We start from the raw sequence: 18,553 nt of genomic DNA, 5'->3' as shown, positions 1-18,553 counted from the left end.
ATGAGGGAGTTGTGGTTGTGGTTGCAATGATGATGAAGAACCGCGACGAGTTTGTTGAGTAGAAATAATAACTAGTTATTGAACTTGTTCTCATTGTTGAGCTTGTTGAGAAGATTTTTGTGAAAAAGCCATTGTTGATGAAGAACAATGGGTTTTAAGGTTTACTGAAAGTTTTAAGATCAAAGAGAGAAAGTGCGGGGTTTAAAATAAAGTTTTTGCAATCATGAAAAAAAATTGAATAGTGCAAAAATTTGACAAGGGGTAAAGTGTGAAGATTTTACCTAATCTCAAAATTCATTCACCCAACATGTCACATCAGCATATCAAAAATGATTCAGTTTTCTAAGACATCTGTCTTAAAATAGTTCCACTAATCGAGACTGATTGATGGTTATTTAATGTGATATTGTTCAGTATCCATAAAGCATATTTATTTAACCAAACAAATTCTGTCTAGATATATCTGAACTTATGAAACCTTCTCACTTCAGAAGACTCACACTTCCTACACGTGTATAAATTCAGAACCCTTGAAAAAAAATACAAAATTTCCCTTTTAAAGCCTTCAGAATTGATCATAACGCGCCAGAAAAAGCCCAAAGAAAGAGCCATCGCGCGCGTGATAACCTGCATAGCTGGATGCTTTTGCTCCCCTTTTCACTTGATTTTCACAAAGTCCCTATTTCTCCACACTTAGTCATTTTTTCCTCTTTCTTTGGCCTTTATTCTTCATTTTTGCTCCTCTTTAACTTATTTTGATCTGTTTCTTCGACCGGAAACATGCAATGACAGAGTCTCATTAGTAGACAACAAGCCCTAAGTTATCTTTGCTAGTTCCAAGCCTCGCCGACAATAATTTAGGGGTGATAAAGGCTATCCAAATCTCAACGGCCTCGACTTGGTGTTCAACAACATGGGTAGGAAATTCTCTTCTAAACCAATCTGGACCATGACTCCGACTAACGAAAGGGGCCATAGAAAAAGTGGACACATAACGCCTTATGAACATCATAAAATACTCAATAAAGACTTCTTGCATCGAACACCCTCTGTCAGTTTGGGTAATTAGGGTAAGTCTGGTGCCTTCAATCTGTCGGTTTTCAATTTCTTCAGCCGGTTGGTATTTTTGCCTTCAAAGAGGACTCGAACATGGAATTGAGCCAAATTTGTAGTAGCCAAAAAGGGCCTGCAAACAAGAGGTTGACTTTAGGTTCAATGTTTATTAGGGCATGAGAAGTGAGCCCCAGTGATTCATAAATAACATTAACTAACTTAAACAAATGTTTCGCGCTTCATGTAATTGGTTAGCCAAAGTGACAAACTTCTTGGCTACTTTCAGATATTTAGAACAGAAAATGTAGTGTGATAACCAAAGTGTCAAAAAAAAAGATGTGTTCTTCATCCAACACATTTTCAGTTTGGTCTTCAAAATGGTCAATGATGAAGTTGATATAGCTAACATGTCTGAAGTTGAAGTTGATGGTATATTCATCCTGCAAAGTAGGGTAAAAAATGTTACCAGTCTGTCGAAGACCAGTGATAACGACTACGTCGATCATATTCAATGTGATCATCCCAAAACAAAGCTAGATGGTGTTTTTCGAACTTTCCCATAATTGAAATGTTGCGATGAGCATGTTTAAACTGTACGTAGGGCCAACCCTAGACAGTTGGATCAAGTCGAAGAGACCTTATTTCTTCCAAAATTACGCTTTCTTCGACTCCACCTTGTCTAGCCACTGGATGTACTAGCGAAAGGCGCGAGAAGAGGCACTCATGAAGCTCAAATCATAGTTTTTATTCAAGAAAACACGAGGTTTGGTGCGATAGTAGAAAGGGAAGATTTCCCTCACTTTCTTAATATTCACAATAGGGTTAGGAAATGGACCAAGAAATGCATGTATATTGTCCGAAATGGAAAAGTGAATCAGTACCTGAGATTTCCATATTAGTGCTTTTTCCTCTCCATTGGTGGCTCGGGAACATAAGTTTGGTTCCCATCAAGAATGCAAACTTTAATGGTTGCAGCAAGAGGTAGCGTTTTCTCTGGGTTTAATGAAAACGCCATTGTTCAAAATTGGTGAGTATCTTTGAAGAAGATGAAGTTTTGAAGGAAGTTTGCGGTTTCTTTTAAACATTGTCAAGTTAAATATTAAGCGGGGAGAATAAAAAATGGTGAAAGAAGGGATATTTGTAGTCATATGAGAAAGACTCTTCATTTCTCCTTTTCTCTCTCTTGAAAGTAAACAGTTGGCACTCTTTAGTTGACAAATGTCTTTTCATTCTGAGGTGGAATGGAAAAGGGTAATTGTTGGGTGACCAACATTCTTCCTGGGAAAATGGAGCCACGTGCACGTATCAAAAAGACATTTTGATAAAGTGGTTATGATGACGATGGTGTCAGTGGACCACTTTGAATAGTATTGAAAGTTTAAAAAATGCCACCTATCTCTCGGATGGTCGAAAGTGGCATTTTTATGGGGAAGTTTGTTAGCATTGAATTCTCGACATGCTGAGTTTGGCAATGATAATATGATGTTGAGACGATACTTAGTTAAATATGAGGACATACAGTTATGTGTGTGACAAGAGTATTGTTCGACCATGATGTCGAGTTCGACACATTGGCCATGGGTTTTAGACTTAACATTTTTCCTAGATTATGAGAATGCTTCTCCTCATAACTCGACAAGTTGAGCCATCAATTGTGACGGTCGAGACGAGGTAAAATGATCAGATTGAGTAATTATTTTTTGATCTTATCCAGACATCGAAGACATGTGGGAATAAGTTAGAAGGTTGGAACACAAAGGGTTATATGTCGGAAGTTGAAGATATGTTTGTTATAGGAAGTTACTTTTATATCAGTATATATAATGGTTCTAGCGTTAGGAATCAGGTGGCAATATCATTACAAAATATCTATAGAACTCAAAGTAGCCAAGTTAGAGCGAGAAACGAGTTTGTGAAGAATATGTATGATTATGTACACTAACTTCCATTTATTTAATCGAAATAACCATGTTATCTTTTTCTTTACTTTGTTTTAGCCTTTATTACTTTTCCCAACTCATTTCATAGTGGATTTCGACATAGTCAAAACCTTTAACTTCTTTTCACATTCAAATTGTTTTCTTGTTGCTTTATTAAACACTTCACTTTAAACTTATAACAACATTCTAACACTTTTCCTTTAGAAATTATGCACAAAATGCTTTAGGATTCTCTAGTTTGATCTTGTAAGTAACTATTCAAAACTAAGTGATTGTTTACCAAAAACACCGGTAAACACATACCCAAACTCCTGAATGTCCATACAAGCCGTCCTAGTTGACATGGAGGAAATGACCATGTTTGCAAGAACCAAAGAACAAATGCAGGAATTAGTTGGTAAGGCGAATAAATTTAAAACGCTAAGAAACCCTAAAATTGACGAAGGAGAGAAGATAATGAAAAACTCAAGCACCAAAACCTAGAAACTGAACCGACAAGTAGAAAAGCTCGAACGACAGGCCAACCTTCACACCGAGAGAATCTCTATAGGAAATACAGGAATAGGAAAAACGCTCCTCGAGAAAGTCAATAAGCAGCCAACAAAAAAGAGTGAAGTCTATTCAAATAATTGAAGGCCACACGATTATTCCCCACTATCAATAGTTGAAATCTTCCTATGACTCTTAGGATGACACTCTAACATCTTTAGTACAATAACATGGACGACTAACGAGGATGGAAAACACATGTTAGTCATTATATGCCTCTGAAAGCGCCACATGCGGATATTGTCCTAAAAATGCCTTTTCTTACGAACATCGACGTCTCATCAGACCTTTCTCCATCATGACTTTACACACGTGTAGAGACCATTACTTCAAAACCCTGCCCTTCAATGACAGAAGACGAGGACTTGGGGGACAACTGTTTTAGGCCGGTCGCAGAGGCCCAAAAAGGAGCGTAAAGCTCAATATTAGAAGAACGCAAAGTGTGACGAAAACAAATAGATATAATGTTAAGCTTTCTAACGCTACCCCCATTTGAGAATATGTTCTACACCGTCAGATATCTCTTGCGGCCACCCGCATTTCACATGTTGCTAATAAACTATCATGTTTAAAAGGAATTAACACACCATTTATAGATATACTTTTCACTCTTAATTTAAAAATTTACTATTCATTTTTTTCACTAACTTAAATGTTGGAAGTATCAGTCTTACATGTTAACTTCATCCACTACATTGAAATTTATCTCCACTGCTACACAACAACCATTCCTATTCTTTTTTATCCTTATTCTTCTCAAACATTATAAATAGTATAAAAAATTCACATGTATAAATTAAATCTAAACTTGAATACACGAATCACACAAATATATTTCTATATCACATATTTATTTTTTAAAGGTATTCGTTATCATTTCTTTTTAATATATTTAAAGAAAAAAATTAACAAATATTTTATAGACCTATATGAAAATCAAAAGGAAAAAACTTAAAATTCGTATATTTAATTTTTTTAAATGATTCATTTTAACATATATTCAAAAATACAATTTTTATATTTAGTTAGTTAGTGTGTCTCCCGCGCCAAAGATCAAGGACCTTCCACTATAAAACTATATTCATTTTTTAAAACTATTTTCTTTTCCTCGACCAAATTTTCCTCTCTTTTTCCATTATTATATAACTTCTTCTACTCCAAACTTCTATCACTGTAAATAGTCGTTGGCCGTTACACTGCAAAGTGCTAACACCGCTCTACTCCGTCAGTCAACGATTCACCAAAAATGATCGGAACTGAAAGAACAACCGCTCGTAGCAGACTCAGATCCTCCTCCCCTGAACCCGACGCCGATTCTCTCCACGAAAGTTCTGATCGTGGCACAGGTAGAAGCAAACACCGAAACTCTATTCCGTCGTTCAAAAATGTCAAAATCAAAGTTCTTCTTGCCATCACCTTCTTGTTCATCACTCTGTTTCTCATTCGTCACATTGTTAATTCCGTTGCAGAACCTCGTCTTCCTCGCGTTGCTACGCCATTTCCCGCGCCAAAGATCATGGACCTTCCGCAGGTTAACTTCTACTTCATCCTTTTCTTCACTCTTACTCGTTTTGTTTTTAGGTTTCGTAAATTTGGTTTATCTGAATGAATCGGTTCGGTGTTGTGGCAGTTTCAAGGTGAACACAAGGAGAGTTTGTATTGGGGAACCTATCGTCCCCATCTATATCTTGGAATTCGTGCAAGGTATCAATTTTTTTTAAATGCTTTGTGGTGTGTTTTGGTTTATTTATTTATTTATTTATTGATAATACCGCGAGGGAGTTATTTGAGGCATTATTTTAAACCGTTATTTTAGTCCCTAAAGCATCACTATACTATAAATTTAGTATGTAAATTATATGAAATCTGTCACTTTAGTCCCTGCTATTTTGATGTTAGAAATTAACATGACTGATTTTCGTATGATTTAGGGACTAAAATGACAAATTCCAGATACTTTAGTCCCTGCTATTTGTGTCATTTTTCTATTTACATACTAAAGAGTCTTTGTTTATTTATTTATTTTTATATTTTTCTATTTTTCTATTTACATACTAAAGAGTCTTTGTTTATTTTTCTATTTTTCTATTTTTCTATTTTTCTATTTTTCTATTTTTCTGTTTTTCTATTTTTCAACATCATTTGACTTTCTCAGATTTTTCTGTGTTTTTTGTATGTCTATGTCAGGACTCCACAATCTTTGATGGCTGGGTTAATGTGGATTGGTGTGAAAGATGGCAGTAATCACTTGAGGCATGTCTGCAGACATGAGGATGAATTAAGTGCTTATGGTTGGATAAAGCATAATGGACGTGATTATGGGCATCAAGTATTAGTCGACCATGGCCTGATCTTGACTACTGAGTTCTTAAAATCAAATGGGGATGGCAGCGGTTATGGAGGCGACTGGGCAGTTCGAATTGATGTGCAGATTGATAAGTAAGTGATGCTATTAACTTCAAAATCAAATCACTTTGGTAAAAATATTATGGCAGAACTACTTTGTTTCTGGTTTTTCCTTAATGAAAAGTAGGTAGTGTAAGATTTGTTCCCCTATATGAGTATCCACAGCTCTCAGTATTGCTATATTGAATGCTTTTTATCAAATGAACAGCTTTGTTCTTGTGGTTTAACCCCAGGTCTAAGTGGAATGAGGAATTTGGGAAAGGTGGCCAGCTCTTTTTCTATTTGGCTGATGAAGGTGGTAATGTTCTTGATGTAGGTAGAGAAAAATTGAACATTCGCGAGAGTTCATTACTTGCATCTGGCTCTCGAACTGACATTGGAGACTGGCAGCTACATTTAAAGTCAACGGTAATGCTAGGAAATGGTATTATGATTGAATGTTCAAGTATATCTTGTTTTTACTACCATTAGACGTATTTTTGGAGTTTATGTTTGATTGCATGTAAATAAATTTACAATCAATCTCATTTACTCTGCTTTAAGAAGACTTGATTAGGTGCAAAATATCTGGCTACTATATGAATGATACAAATGAGACTCATTGCTCTAATTTGCAAAGCTTTAACTCACAAAATATTTGTTTCAACTTTCAACCTAATAAGTTCACATGTAGTCTAAGAGTCATAGCTTGTTGATCTGTCTCTCTGATGGATTGTAGCAATAACATTCTGTTTGCTAAGAAGAACATAACAACTAGTGCTTCATCATCGATAATTGGGGCATCCAGCCTAATACGCATATGTATTTGCAGCAACATTGGTATGACCCATGCTCTTATAAGTTATTTCTTGTAGGGAGATCTTTTGATATATCAAGATTCGAACCACAACATCCCAATGACTATTGCGAGGAGAATTAAGGAATTGACTGAAAGTTTACAGAAAAGGCTATGACAAGTTTAGATATAGTATGGATGTTTAAACTTCTGAACCAGTCTTCAATATCTAACCAGTCTCGATATTGCTTTGATACCAACTTGAATAGGACCATAAAATTGATATTGAATTGCCTGACAGATTAATTCTTAGCCTTGTGATTTTTATAATGATAAACGAGCAAGTATAATCCCTTGGTTATAGGGATTAAATCCGGTAACTACAACCTATATCTTCTTATAGTCTTTCCTAATTAATACTTGCATTTGAGAAAATGTACTAGGAATGAATCAATATTTATATAGAGGACATGAGGGATATCTCTACATTGCTCAGCATATATAATGTACTTTTATTTAGTTTCTATCTGTCTACATGCAAGTTTTCAGACCTATTTTTCGTTCTTGATTATCTGCAATGTAATGCCTAATCCAATTATTCACTTTCTTATGGTTTTCTTTTCCAGGATGATCTGAAACTGCATTACTCTGGATTTCACACACCTCACTTTCACAATTTGTCTGATCTTGTTGAGGAAAAACTTGCATCACAAGTATGTTACGGAATTTCAGTTCAATTTATCTAATGATACAATTTTAATGTAACAGAAGATATGTGGTTACAAACTACTGAGGGTTTTGCTGATATCTCTACTTATGTGCATGTCTTGATAGACAAGAAACCATGCTCAAATGCAGCTATCTGACTCATCAGATGATTCTCCGAATGTGTTAGTTTTTCAGGTAACAGAACATATGCACTTTTTGAGACCCATTTTAACAAAACTTGTGCACACATTTGTGAGTGTCTGTGTAGACACACAATCTAATTGTCTATTGAAAGCATCTTTCTTAATTGTTTTTGCTGTCACCACTCACTTTTGCTTCTGTTTTTTAGAAGTTAAATATGCTTTTTGGTCTATAAAAAGTCAATGAGTTTTGGATTTGGTCCTCACAAAAAAAGTCACTTGGTTTTCATCTCTACAATATGAAATCACTATTTTTGGTCCCGAATCTAATATGGCATCCATAACATGTCTGTGTCTAAAGTCACTCACACGATCATCCAATAATATCAGCGGTTCCATGTTGTCATGTAACTTACCTAATTTTTTGTATACCCTAATGCTTTTTTGATAACCCAAAAAAAATTGACACAGACCAAAAGCATATTTTTCTCATTTTATAGCAACAAAAATCATATTTAATCCTCACTTTTTTACTTCATGCTGCAGATTGTTGGTGGCTTTCCTTTCACTACAGATATTGCACTCATCTCTGGAACTGATTCAGATAATTCTAGTGTAGAAGATCGTGTCAATAGTCTGACAGGTTTTTACCACTTTTGTATAGTCTTTTTTTAAATGGCGAGTATATTTATGGGCTTTCATGAAAAGGGAGAACAAACTTAGTTATTTACTTATTTGCAAGGGTGTTTCTTTTCTTTGAAAGCCTTCTCAGGTTTACAAATAACATGGGGATTTATACAATTGTATTGCTTATATGTGCTCATTAATTTAATGACTTAAACTTGGAAGATATGTCTATTTTGTGTTCAAACTCATTTTTGGTTTTTGACTCTTTAGACGTTTAAGTTTAAATATTATTTTATTTTAAAGAAAACTAGGCTATTCTTCACTAATACTTAGTTAACATCAATGTTCTAAATCAATGAGTAATTGTTGTTTCTCTGCTCAATGTTAGGAGCCTCACTGTCCAATGAACTGAAATATAAAGAACAAGCATTTGATGAAAAGATTGAGAAAACTTTCAATTTGGCTGAGAAGGTACCGAGTTCATTGTCCTTTTAACTTATTCTTTTATTTAACTTTCTCTAATTTAATTTAAGGATGTATGCCTGTTTGATTTTTCAAAATTATTATGCATCTCTCAAATTTCATATGATTGGGTAAACTCATTTAGACGTATACGCTTGGTAGAAGTAAATTCTTTATCATGCGAGTGGATTTCCAGGTGGATTCAGAATCCATATCTGTTGGTAAGGCTGCTGTTGGAAACTTATTAGGTGGCATCGGCTATTTCTATGGCCAGTCAAAAATTGCTCAGTCAAGAACCCTTAATGTAAGTTCTTACTTTAGTTTTGTCAATAGTCTTTATTGAAAAGTATGCCACCATTTTATATCATATAAGTGATACGATTATCATTAGTTTCATAGTTATCTTTCATGTGATTTATTTAGTCTTGGTAAATTATACAATTTAGAGACAACAAAGAAAAAAAGTACAAGGCAGAAGATTGCTAACAAATAAAGGACTGAACTCTTACTAAATGACCTTATGTCACCGAAAACCAAGACAAGCTTATTAACTAGAAATTCATGCTGATGCTTAGCAAAGAAATCGCATAGAAATAGTTATTAGCTAAGATATAAGGAGCAAATGACCATTTTACCATACAACGAACCAAAAATTTTATTCTTGAAAGCTGTGGCATATATCTCTAACCATAAGCACCAAATAACTGCAATGCACACCGCTGAAACGCCTTGCACTCGTTGCCTTCTCTTTAGAATTTTCAAATTGGAATCAATTTACATATTGGAAAATGCTCCAACCTCTTTGCACAAATTCAAGATTTTCCACATTCAGCGGAAATAAAGCAGTACAGTAAAGGAGTATATGGTAGTTAATTAGTTAATCAGAAGAGGTTCAATTCGATGAATAGGGGGTAAACCACCACAACCGTATACAACCAAAGGCTTCTTAGACACAACTGTTATCATGCACAGAAGCTCCTTTAATGAAATCCCTATGATAGGTGGCCATTCTCTGGTCCATTAGAGAAGTCAAATTAGACTTGGTATTGCAAAGAATTTTTCTATCATTTAATTAATCTCTTAGCGAGAGAAACAGATTTTCCCTTTTCAGATAGATCATTACATCCTGGGATACATATCTGTTGTTTAGTTTCTTTGTTAGTATCAGTCTGCAGTTATTTCAGTCAGTGAGTCTAGTTTTCCTTTCTATACAGTCATATTATTACTATGCTTTAAACTTAAAGAAAGATGTCCGTAACTTAGGATTCATAGTGGGTTGTTTTTGTTTGCAGCATAGAGAACATGACGCTTATATATCATATTGGCCTGCTGAGCTTTACACGGCTGTACCATGTCGACCAATCTTCCCAAGAGGATTTTTATGGGATGAAGGTTTTCATCAACTTGTAATCTGGTTAGTTTTCCAGTACTAGTAATATAATAATCCATGACCACCATCACAAACACTATTAGTATTGTTCTTGTTTAAAATTCTCCGAAAGTGCAGATAAATGGTGTCTTATCTTGACCGTGCAAGCCATACTGGTATTTTTTAACAAACAAATCATATTTGGTCAGTAAATTTTGCTTTATTTGCACTCATGCACATTAAGCAGGCGTTGGGATATTCATATTTCATTGGATATCATTGGACACTGGTTAGATTTGATGAACATTGATGGATGGATACCACGAGAACAAATTCTGGGGGCTGAAGCACTAAGGTTTAGTATTAAACTTTTTTTTTCTTCAAATGGTGGCAGCAATCTTTTTAGCTATTCCTGTGACATTGATTGTTCTGTACTTGCAGTAAGATCCCAGAGGAATATGTTCCTCAGCATCCAACAAATGCAAATCCTCCAACTCTGTTTTTAGCATTAAGTGGTATATCATCTATAATCTATACCATTATATAAACACTCTTAAGTTAACTACCGCCTAACTACTTTTTGGGCTGGAGCTTTTTATAGAAAAATTTATCCTTAACAATTCAGTTATTTTCCAATTCAAATTCAATTGTATACGAAAATTTCAAAATTAATTACCTATTTTGGTTGAACATGTCTTTTTGTAAAAAAAAATTTACATTTAAAAACATAAATTAAATATTGAAAGTGATAATTAAATAATTTTAGATAATATATTATTGTAAAATTGAAAAAAGTTAATTACTAAATTCAAGTAAATATACTACAAAAAATATAGTGATAAAATAGAGAGTATACAACATAAATTATAGCTTATGTTAATGTTAATTTTATATTTTCCCCTTTTATGTTATTCTTCCCCTAGTTATGACTCATTGAGAATCACTATTTCTTCTTAGAGATAAAAATGTATTGCTTTGGGTAAGCCACCTCAATTCTTAGGAAATATTTGAGTTTCCCAAACTCCTTTATCTCAAACTCTACCGATGATCCCTCTCTAAGCAGTTCTCTCTTAATCAAATATTCTTTTGGAACAATCATATCCATATAAACAAGAAGTTCAATAATTTTTTCTCCATGTGAATGTTTAAAGAATAGAGTGTGATCTTCTTAGCTTTGCTTCGAAACGAAGCACACCATTGTCTATGTGAGTCTTCCAAATCACGCACAAAGGGATTGCTTTAGTACATATAAAGTCTTCTTCAATCAACACACTTTGTTGGCTCCACCCGTGAGACTAAAGTCGGATGGAATCTATAGTTACACATCTTCGTCAAAGTTTTCAAGTGAGAATGTATTTATTTTTAACATCAAATTTTAAAATAAGTAGCAAGAGATAGTAAAATCCAAACAATATTCATTTATTTCACTAGAAATGTCTACTCATAATCATTTCGATGTGTCTGAGTATATTCTTTTGCTACTACTTGGGCCTTGTAACAATCAATGATGCCATTTAATTTATTCTCTACTGTATAGACCCACTTGAATCTAGTTTGCTTCATGCCTCCTTGTCCCTCAACAATCTCCCAAGTGTTATTATTCTCGAGTTCTTTCATTATCCAACATAGTTTTGTTTTTCTTATGAATATGTAGGAAAGTTAGACTCCTAGATACTCAAGACTTTGCATGATAGAAACAAAATTAAAAATGAGACCAATGAGACCATACAGTGAACATGTCTAACATCACTTAAAATAAAATGGCAATCAATTAATTAGATCTATTGTCAAAATTGTTTCACCCTAAATATGATTTTGGTACATATATTTGAAAGACAAGAGCTCGAGCAGCTTTAAATAAGTGACGGTTTTTTCTTCCGGCAAGTCCATTTTGTTGTGGTGAGTCAACTCATGTAAGTTCATGAATAATGCGTTGTTTACTGTTTGTTAAAGAGTCCCACATCAGATGAAAGATGTCTTGAACATATGTTCATAAGTGGGGGCAATCTTCAATTTTAAAAGGTTGTGTTAGGCCAAACCACAATTCTAATATGGTACTAGAGCCTTGTTCAAGATCCGTTGGATCACTTGCTATCTAGTTTCTGCTATCAATTCTAATATGGAATTTGCAACAATTTGAATTTTCGATGTCAAGAATGCTTTCCTACATGGCAACCTTGAAGAGAAAATTTACATGGAGGTCCCACCTAGGTTTAACTTTGAGAAAGGAAAAGGTTGTAAGCTAAGGAAGGCTCTTTATGGACTGAAATAGTCCCCTAGGGCCTGGTTTCTGGCAGGTTTACTACTGTGATGACAGGCATGGGGTAAAAACAAAGTCAATGAGATCACACTTTGTTTACCAAGCATTCAGCCTTAGGGGGAGTTACTGTACTAATTGTTAATGTTGATGATATAATTGTAACAGGAAATCATCAAGTAGAAATAGACAGTCTAAAAGTGTGTTTGTTGAAAGAGTTCGAAGTGTGTTTGTTGAAAGAGTTCGAAGTAAAAGAATTAGGCAGATTAAAATATTTTTTGGGCCTTGAGGTGACACACTCTCATCATGGTATTTTCATCTCTCAGCAGAAATATGTGTTGGATTTATTATCTGAAACTGGTAAATTGGGATGTAAACAAGTAGAAACTCCAATTGAACAAAATCACAGACCTAGCGAATTTGTTGAAGATGCAACCATGGACAAAAATCCTATCAAAAGTTGGTTGGAAAGTTAATCTATTTATCTCACACTAGGTCAGACATAACTTATGCAGTGGGAGTGGTAAGTCAATTCATGCATAATCCCAAAGAAAATCATCTTAGAGCTGTTTGTCGAATTCTGCAATACTTGAAGGGCACTCCTGAAAAAGGAATTCTGTTTACAAAGGATCAAGAAATTACTTTGGAAGCCTATAGAAATGCTGACTATGCTGGATCTGTAGATAACAGAAGATCCACCTCCGAATATTGAGGAAACTTGGTGACTTAGAGGAGCAAAAAACAAAATGTTGTTGAAAGGTCAAGTGCAGAAGCAGAATTTCGGACTATGGCCTTGGGAATTTGTGAACTCCTAAGGCTGAAAATAATTCTACGTGACCTAAAGATTGAATGGAATGACCCATGAAACTATATTGCGACAACAAGTCAGCAATAAACATTGCACATAATCCGGTGCAACATGATAGAACAAAGCATGTCGAAGTAGACAGACATTTCATCAAAGAAAAATTGGATAATGGGACAATATGTATACCATTTGTATCCACTGAAAATCAGCTGGCAGAGGTTCTTACAAAAGGATTAAGTGGTTCTACATTTCAATCTATCATCGACCCTTAATTATAGAATTGAATATGGGAAATGATTAGAATTTATTAGGAATTTCCTTTATAATTACATTATATCCTATATTTAAGAGCATATGCTCTTCTATCAATCATATCAGAAAAATTATTTTAACAAAAACTGTACAAATACTAATTGCTTAACTAAAATTCTATCCTTCAGAATAAAGGAAGATTTATATGACCATGGTGCATAAAAAATAAAAGCATATAGCAGTAATGCATCAATCGGATTACAGCGACACAATTATGCAGTAACTTTTATCTTTTTATTTTCAAATCTGTTCTGTGCATCCCACCGATAGTTAGTTAGCGATCTCCTAATCAAAGAGAATCTAAATATGTTTTTATAGGTATAGTCAATAGCTTGAAGAATAATGAGTTTAATGCGATGGAAAGAAGTGAGATTTCTCTGTTCCTGGAGTGTGCCTTCAGTCGATTAGAAGCATGGTTCCAATGGCTTAATAAAACTCAGTCAGGTATAAGTTATACTGCAATGTGGGATGCTGGAAACAGATTGCTTCTTTCTGATCTCTTATAGTTACCATCTCTTTTTAACGCAGGGGAGCAAATGAGTAGCTACTATTGGCGTGGACGGGACAATGGGACAACAGTTGAATTGAATTTAAATCCCCAGGTTCTAATATGCATTCATAAAACGACGGATTTAACAATGAAACAATACTATCTGACCTTATATATAAGTTCAATTCCAACTATTCGGCAGGTCAACTTGACCAAAACAGCTATGGGCATGCTTAAAAACAGAAACTATTGCTAAGGAAAATGTTCTTATTTTTCCAGAAAGATTAAGCTTATTAGATGGCTTTCTCTGTTTGTTACTAGAAAGTTGAATGTCATTGACACATGTCTTGGATGAGTCTAAAACCCACTCTCTCTTGTGGTTATGTTGTTTCTTTGAGATCAATAATAAGTAGACACAGGCTTCTATTATGATAAATTCTTTGTTGTCTTGAACATAGATATGTGCTTGTAACTAACATTATTTCTGGCACTTCCAGACGCTTTCCTCTGGATTGGATGATTATCCGCGAGCTTCTCACCCAAGTTCAGATGAACGCCATTTGGATCTTAGATGTTGGGTGTTACTTGCAGCACAATGCATGCATTCCATTGAAGGGTTGTTGAATAAGGGAACCGAACCTGAAAAGGTACAATTTAAAAAATAAATGTAGGCAGAAAAAATCACCAAATTTAATTGACATGTTGAATGAAATGATGCAGAATTATGGTTCTACTGTGAAATTGCTATCAGATCAAGAGTCACTGAACAAGGTATTTAATCAAATGTTTGCTTGGTAATGGTAACACTAGAGAGTCAGTTACTTGCGACTGAAGTTATGTCCATCCCTAATTTGTGCTTTTTGTCCCTTCAGATGCATTTTGACGATGCGTATGGCGCTTACTTTGATTTTGGAAATCATACTGAAAAGGTATGATGTCCAGTTATTTATGTTTACTATCAGTGTGCTTACCGTTCCATGATTAATAATACATGGGTTCCATGTTCATGTCTGAGATTGAGATTCTCTTTACATGCTCAACCAAGCTAGGTTCGACTTGAATGGAAAGAATTGAAAGCAGAAAACAATCATGTGACTCGTCAGCTTGTCCGAGAAGTTTTAGAGAGCCCTGTGTTGAGATTGGTTCCTCATATTGGTTATGTTAATTTCTTCCCATTCATGGGAAAAATCATTCCATCTGTAAGTAGTGCACTTAATTCTGAATAGTATGTCTTTCTATATTTAGACCATGTTAGGTTAATTTCACTATTAGATGATAAACAAAATGACATTTTTTAACCTCACTGTCTTATTCAGGGATCATGGATCCTCGAAAAGCAGCTTGAACTCATTTCGAATCGTAGCCTATTATGGAGTGACTACGGACTTCGTTCTCTTGCCACAACAAGGTCTCAGCGTACACTCTAATGCATTTTTAATGGATCAAAAGTGAACATAAAGTGAAGTTTTTTATATTGTCCAGTTCCTTGTACATGAAATACAACAATGAACATGATGCTCCATATTGGAGAGGTTCAATTTGGATAAACATGAATTACAGGGTCCTTTCAGCACTCCATCATTACTCTGAAGGTATATCTGCATGTATTCCAATTCTATTAATTGCTTCTCAAAACTAAAACTAATGCTTAGGGTTGAATCTTGCAGAGAATGGGCCATATCAGGACAGAGCGAAAGCCATGTACAAAGAATTGAGAAGCAATTTAATTAGGTATTGTTTGATTTTGTCTGATACAGCTAAAATCTTGGTTAAAGATATTTACAGTTTTTTAAAATGATGTATTTCTCTGGTGCTGCAGAAATATAGTTCGAAATTATCGACAGACTGGATTTCTGTGGGAGCAGTACGATCAGATTAACGGAAATGGAAAAGGTGCACATCCATTTACAGGTTGGACATCACTTGCTGTGTTAATCATGGCGGAAGCATACGACACAATTTAGGAGGAGAAACTTTCTTCTCGGTGTTCATTCACAACTATCACCGAGGTAATATATCGTGCTAGACTGTAATTGAAATATTAAAAGATTTATTTATAATTTCCAGCGTGTATTAACATCTATAGGTATCTTCTCAGCTTTGACGTATATTTCACAAACCCACCCTAAGAATCTGTATAATCTTTATTTGATAAATAGCCTTATATGAATATATGAGCATGTTTTCTCAACTTATTTTGAAGTTCTTTTTTCAACAACCTTTATTTTCAATAATATATATCTGAGCATCATATCACAAGTAACAATAGTTTGAAAATTGAGTTATTTGTATAATGTACTTTTGACGATGTTTTATATATCTTAAAATAAAAATATATTTAACATATATTTAGATGTAATATTAAATACATTAATATTTTAAATTTAGGTAATTAAAATTGGACCAGCAGACCTTGGTATCTATGGGATTCAAGGTTTTAAAATTAGATAGTTATTGAACCCAATTGAATCGCTTATAAATAAATAAATATTTTATTTATGTAAGAATAATAATTACAAGAATAATTATGAGTTATAATGGTATAAAAAATTTAATGATAATTTTATAATAGTTAAAACTTAATATTTTATTAATTTTTATAATCTTTTATATGTTTAAAATCTTATATTCAATTATTTAAAAATATTTAAAAATTCAATAAATAACAATAAAGTATCTAAAATAGTCTGAATCTCATCTTTTTGTGTTCAAGAAATACAATTTACTCTATATTATAGACTAGGTAGGTCCAAAACTTTTATTTTAATAATAATAATAATAATAATAATAATAATAATAATAATAATAATAAAGTAAATAAATAATGTAATGTGTACTCTATATAACTATATAAAATTCATTTTTATTTATCAAATGGATAGAAAACAAGAAAATAATAGATAATAGTTTTTATTTATAATGTAAGAGTGATTAGAGAACAAATGAGGAAATTAAATCAAGTAATATTTTGGTTTAAAATGAAACCGTTTATATGTTTTTTATAAATAAAAAGCGAAATTTACTTTTGATTTTTTTTGGTTTTTGACTGATTTTTAAATTTAAATTTCAGTTCTCCTGCATGCGGTTTTATAGTTAAACAAATTGGTTAGGGTTTCCATTCCTAATCTGATTAGGGTTTCCGTTGTCAAAACTTATATTATAAAAAATATATATACAAATTTATAGCAAATAAATAAACTATAGACAATTAAAAAAACAAAAAGAAAGTTTGAAAGTGAGAGACTGCACTTTTTCAAAATATGGGGGAAATAGTATTGGTGCTTTGTATGCAGAATTACAGGAAGCAACATCATCAACAAAAAAACGCATAAAGATAATAATGAAATTCCACAAACAAAAAATAATAGCAGCATTGCAACTTTCTAGCTACACAAAAACATAACTAATAAGAAAGAAACGAAAGAGTTACGAACTTTACTGAATCGCCATTGTCATGTTTTTGTTATCTCCTTTTCTACTCCATCTATTAATAATCATAATTTAGGGTTTATATTTTAGGAAACAAAAATTTCACTTATTTATTTACACAAAATGTCACATTAAACTCTATTATTAATTAGAATAAATTTGATAAATTTATATTTTCTTTATAAGAATGTGTTTTAATGAATTGGTTTAATTATTTTCTTAACTATGGATTTTAAAACATTGAATGAGCTAGAATTTAAAATAAGCATTACTCATTATATCTCATGTCATGAAATTCCAAAAATATTCTTAGAATTAAGAAATTCTCTCATAAACAAATCACATCAAAGTTTAAAATATATCTGAATTATCAATTTATGGAAATTATAATTTAAATGCATCTAACACTTCACACCAAACCCAATCTCAAAAATAGCAAAATAAAAAACTAAAAAATATATGGATTTTGAAATCCTGATATTTAACGATATTCTTTTTGGTTCAATAATCTTTTTGATCTCGTATATTAATTTTGAGATTCATTTTAGTCTCTTAAATTAAAAAAAAGTTTATAAAAATATTTTTTCTTTGATTAACGTCGAATTTAATGACCAAATTTTCAATTTTTTGGCCACTAAATAGACAAAAAGAATTAACATGATAGATTTTGAATAATTAAAGGACAAATATGAAAATTTTTTAAGTTAAATGATCAAAATGGATCCTAAATATAACCTACGAAGGCAAAAAAAGATATTATGCTTTTTTTTTCTTTTCAATTTGCGGGGTTTTAACCTCAAAATGATATATTTTCTTTAAATATCTAAATTTTACTTTATTTAACATCTAATTATTATTTATGTTATTTAAATTTTAATCATAATATTTATAAATTGAACTTTATATCTTAATTAATTATATATATTTCAATTTTTTTATTTTCTTAATTAAAATATATATAATTCTATTTATAACATTAAAAAATAAAAATTAAGATTATAAAGACCCATATTTTAATTTTAGTCCCTACAAAAATTCTCTTCAAATAATGATCCTCGTAAAAAACTTCGTCCATATTTTTTGTCTATATCATTCAATTGCTCTAACGGAACGTGACGTGTACTAACAAGTGACCATTTTTTTTATTTAAATAGGAATTAACAAATGTCACGTATCCAAGTACTTATAATGTTATGTTATTAATTTATTTTATAAATCAATTTTAAAA

At 32.7% G+C, this 18,553-nt stretch overlaps 1 protein-coding gene across 1 annotated transcript; it reads left to right on the top strand.

The window, feature by feature from the left end:
• Positions 1–4,664: 4,664 nt before the first annotated feature.
• Positions 4,665–16,098, top strand: LOC127100825 (mannosyl-oligosaccharide glucosidase GCS1). The gene is made up of 22 exons (XM_051038108.1): positions 4,665–5,073; positions 5,173–5,246; positions 5,730–5,981; positions 6,182–6,356; positions 7,350–7,436; positions 7,558–7,626; positions 8,118–8,214; positions 8,587–8,669; positions 8,857–8,964; positions 9,953–10,074; positions 10,277–10,384; positions 10,471–10,544; positions 13,725–13,850; positions 13,935–14,008; positions 14,394–14,543; positions 14,617–14,667; positions 14,769–14,825; positions 14,946–15,095; positions 15,213–15,304; positions 15,379–15,488; positions 15,564–15,627; positions 15,716–16,098. Exons 1-22 carry the CDS (start codon positions 4,789–4,791, stop codon positions 15,858–15,860), a joined length of 2,553 nt encoding a protein of 850 aa, XP_050894065.1. The 5' UTR covers positions 4,665–4,788; the 3' UTR covers positions 15,861–16,098.
• Positions 16,099–18,553: the final 2,455 nt, after the last annotated feature.

This window comes from Lathyrus oleraceus, chromosome 7, assembly GCF_024323335.1.
Source record: "Lathyrus oleraceus cultivar Zhongwan6 chromosome 7, CAAS_Psat_ZW6_1.0, whole genome shotgun sequence".
NCBI lineage: Eukaryota > Viridiplantae > Streptophyta > Magnoliopsida > Fabales > Fabaceae > Lathyrus > Lathyrus oleraceus.
The sequence above is the reverse complement of the archived record's forward strand: the minus strand, read 5'-3'. Positions and strand labels throughout refer to the sequence as shown.

What these genes read in the sequence shown, in the direction of transcription:
- LOC127100825 (XM_051038108.1), top strand. Translation starts at nt 4,789, where the DNA reads ATGATCGGAACTGAAAGAACAACCGCTCGTAGCAGACTCAGATCCTCC. An exon ending in TCGTGTCAATAGTCTGACAG is followed by an intron (nt 8,215 to 8,586) that starts GTTTTTACCACT and finishes GCTCAATGTTAG; the next exon opens with GAGCCTCACTGTCCAATGAA. An exon ending in AGGGAACCGAACCTGAAAAG is followed by an intron (nt 14,544 to 14,616) that starts GTACAATTTAAA and finishes GAAATGATGCAG; the next exon opens with AATTATGGTTCTACTGTGAA.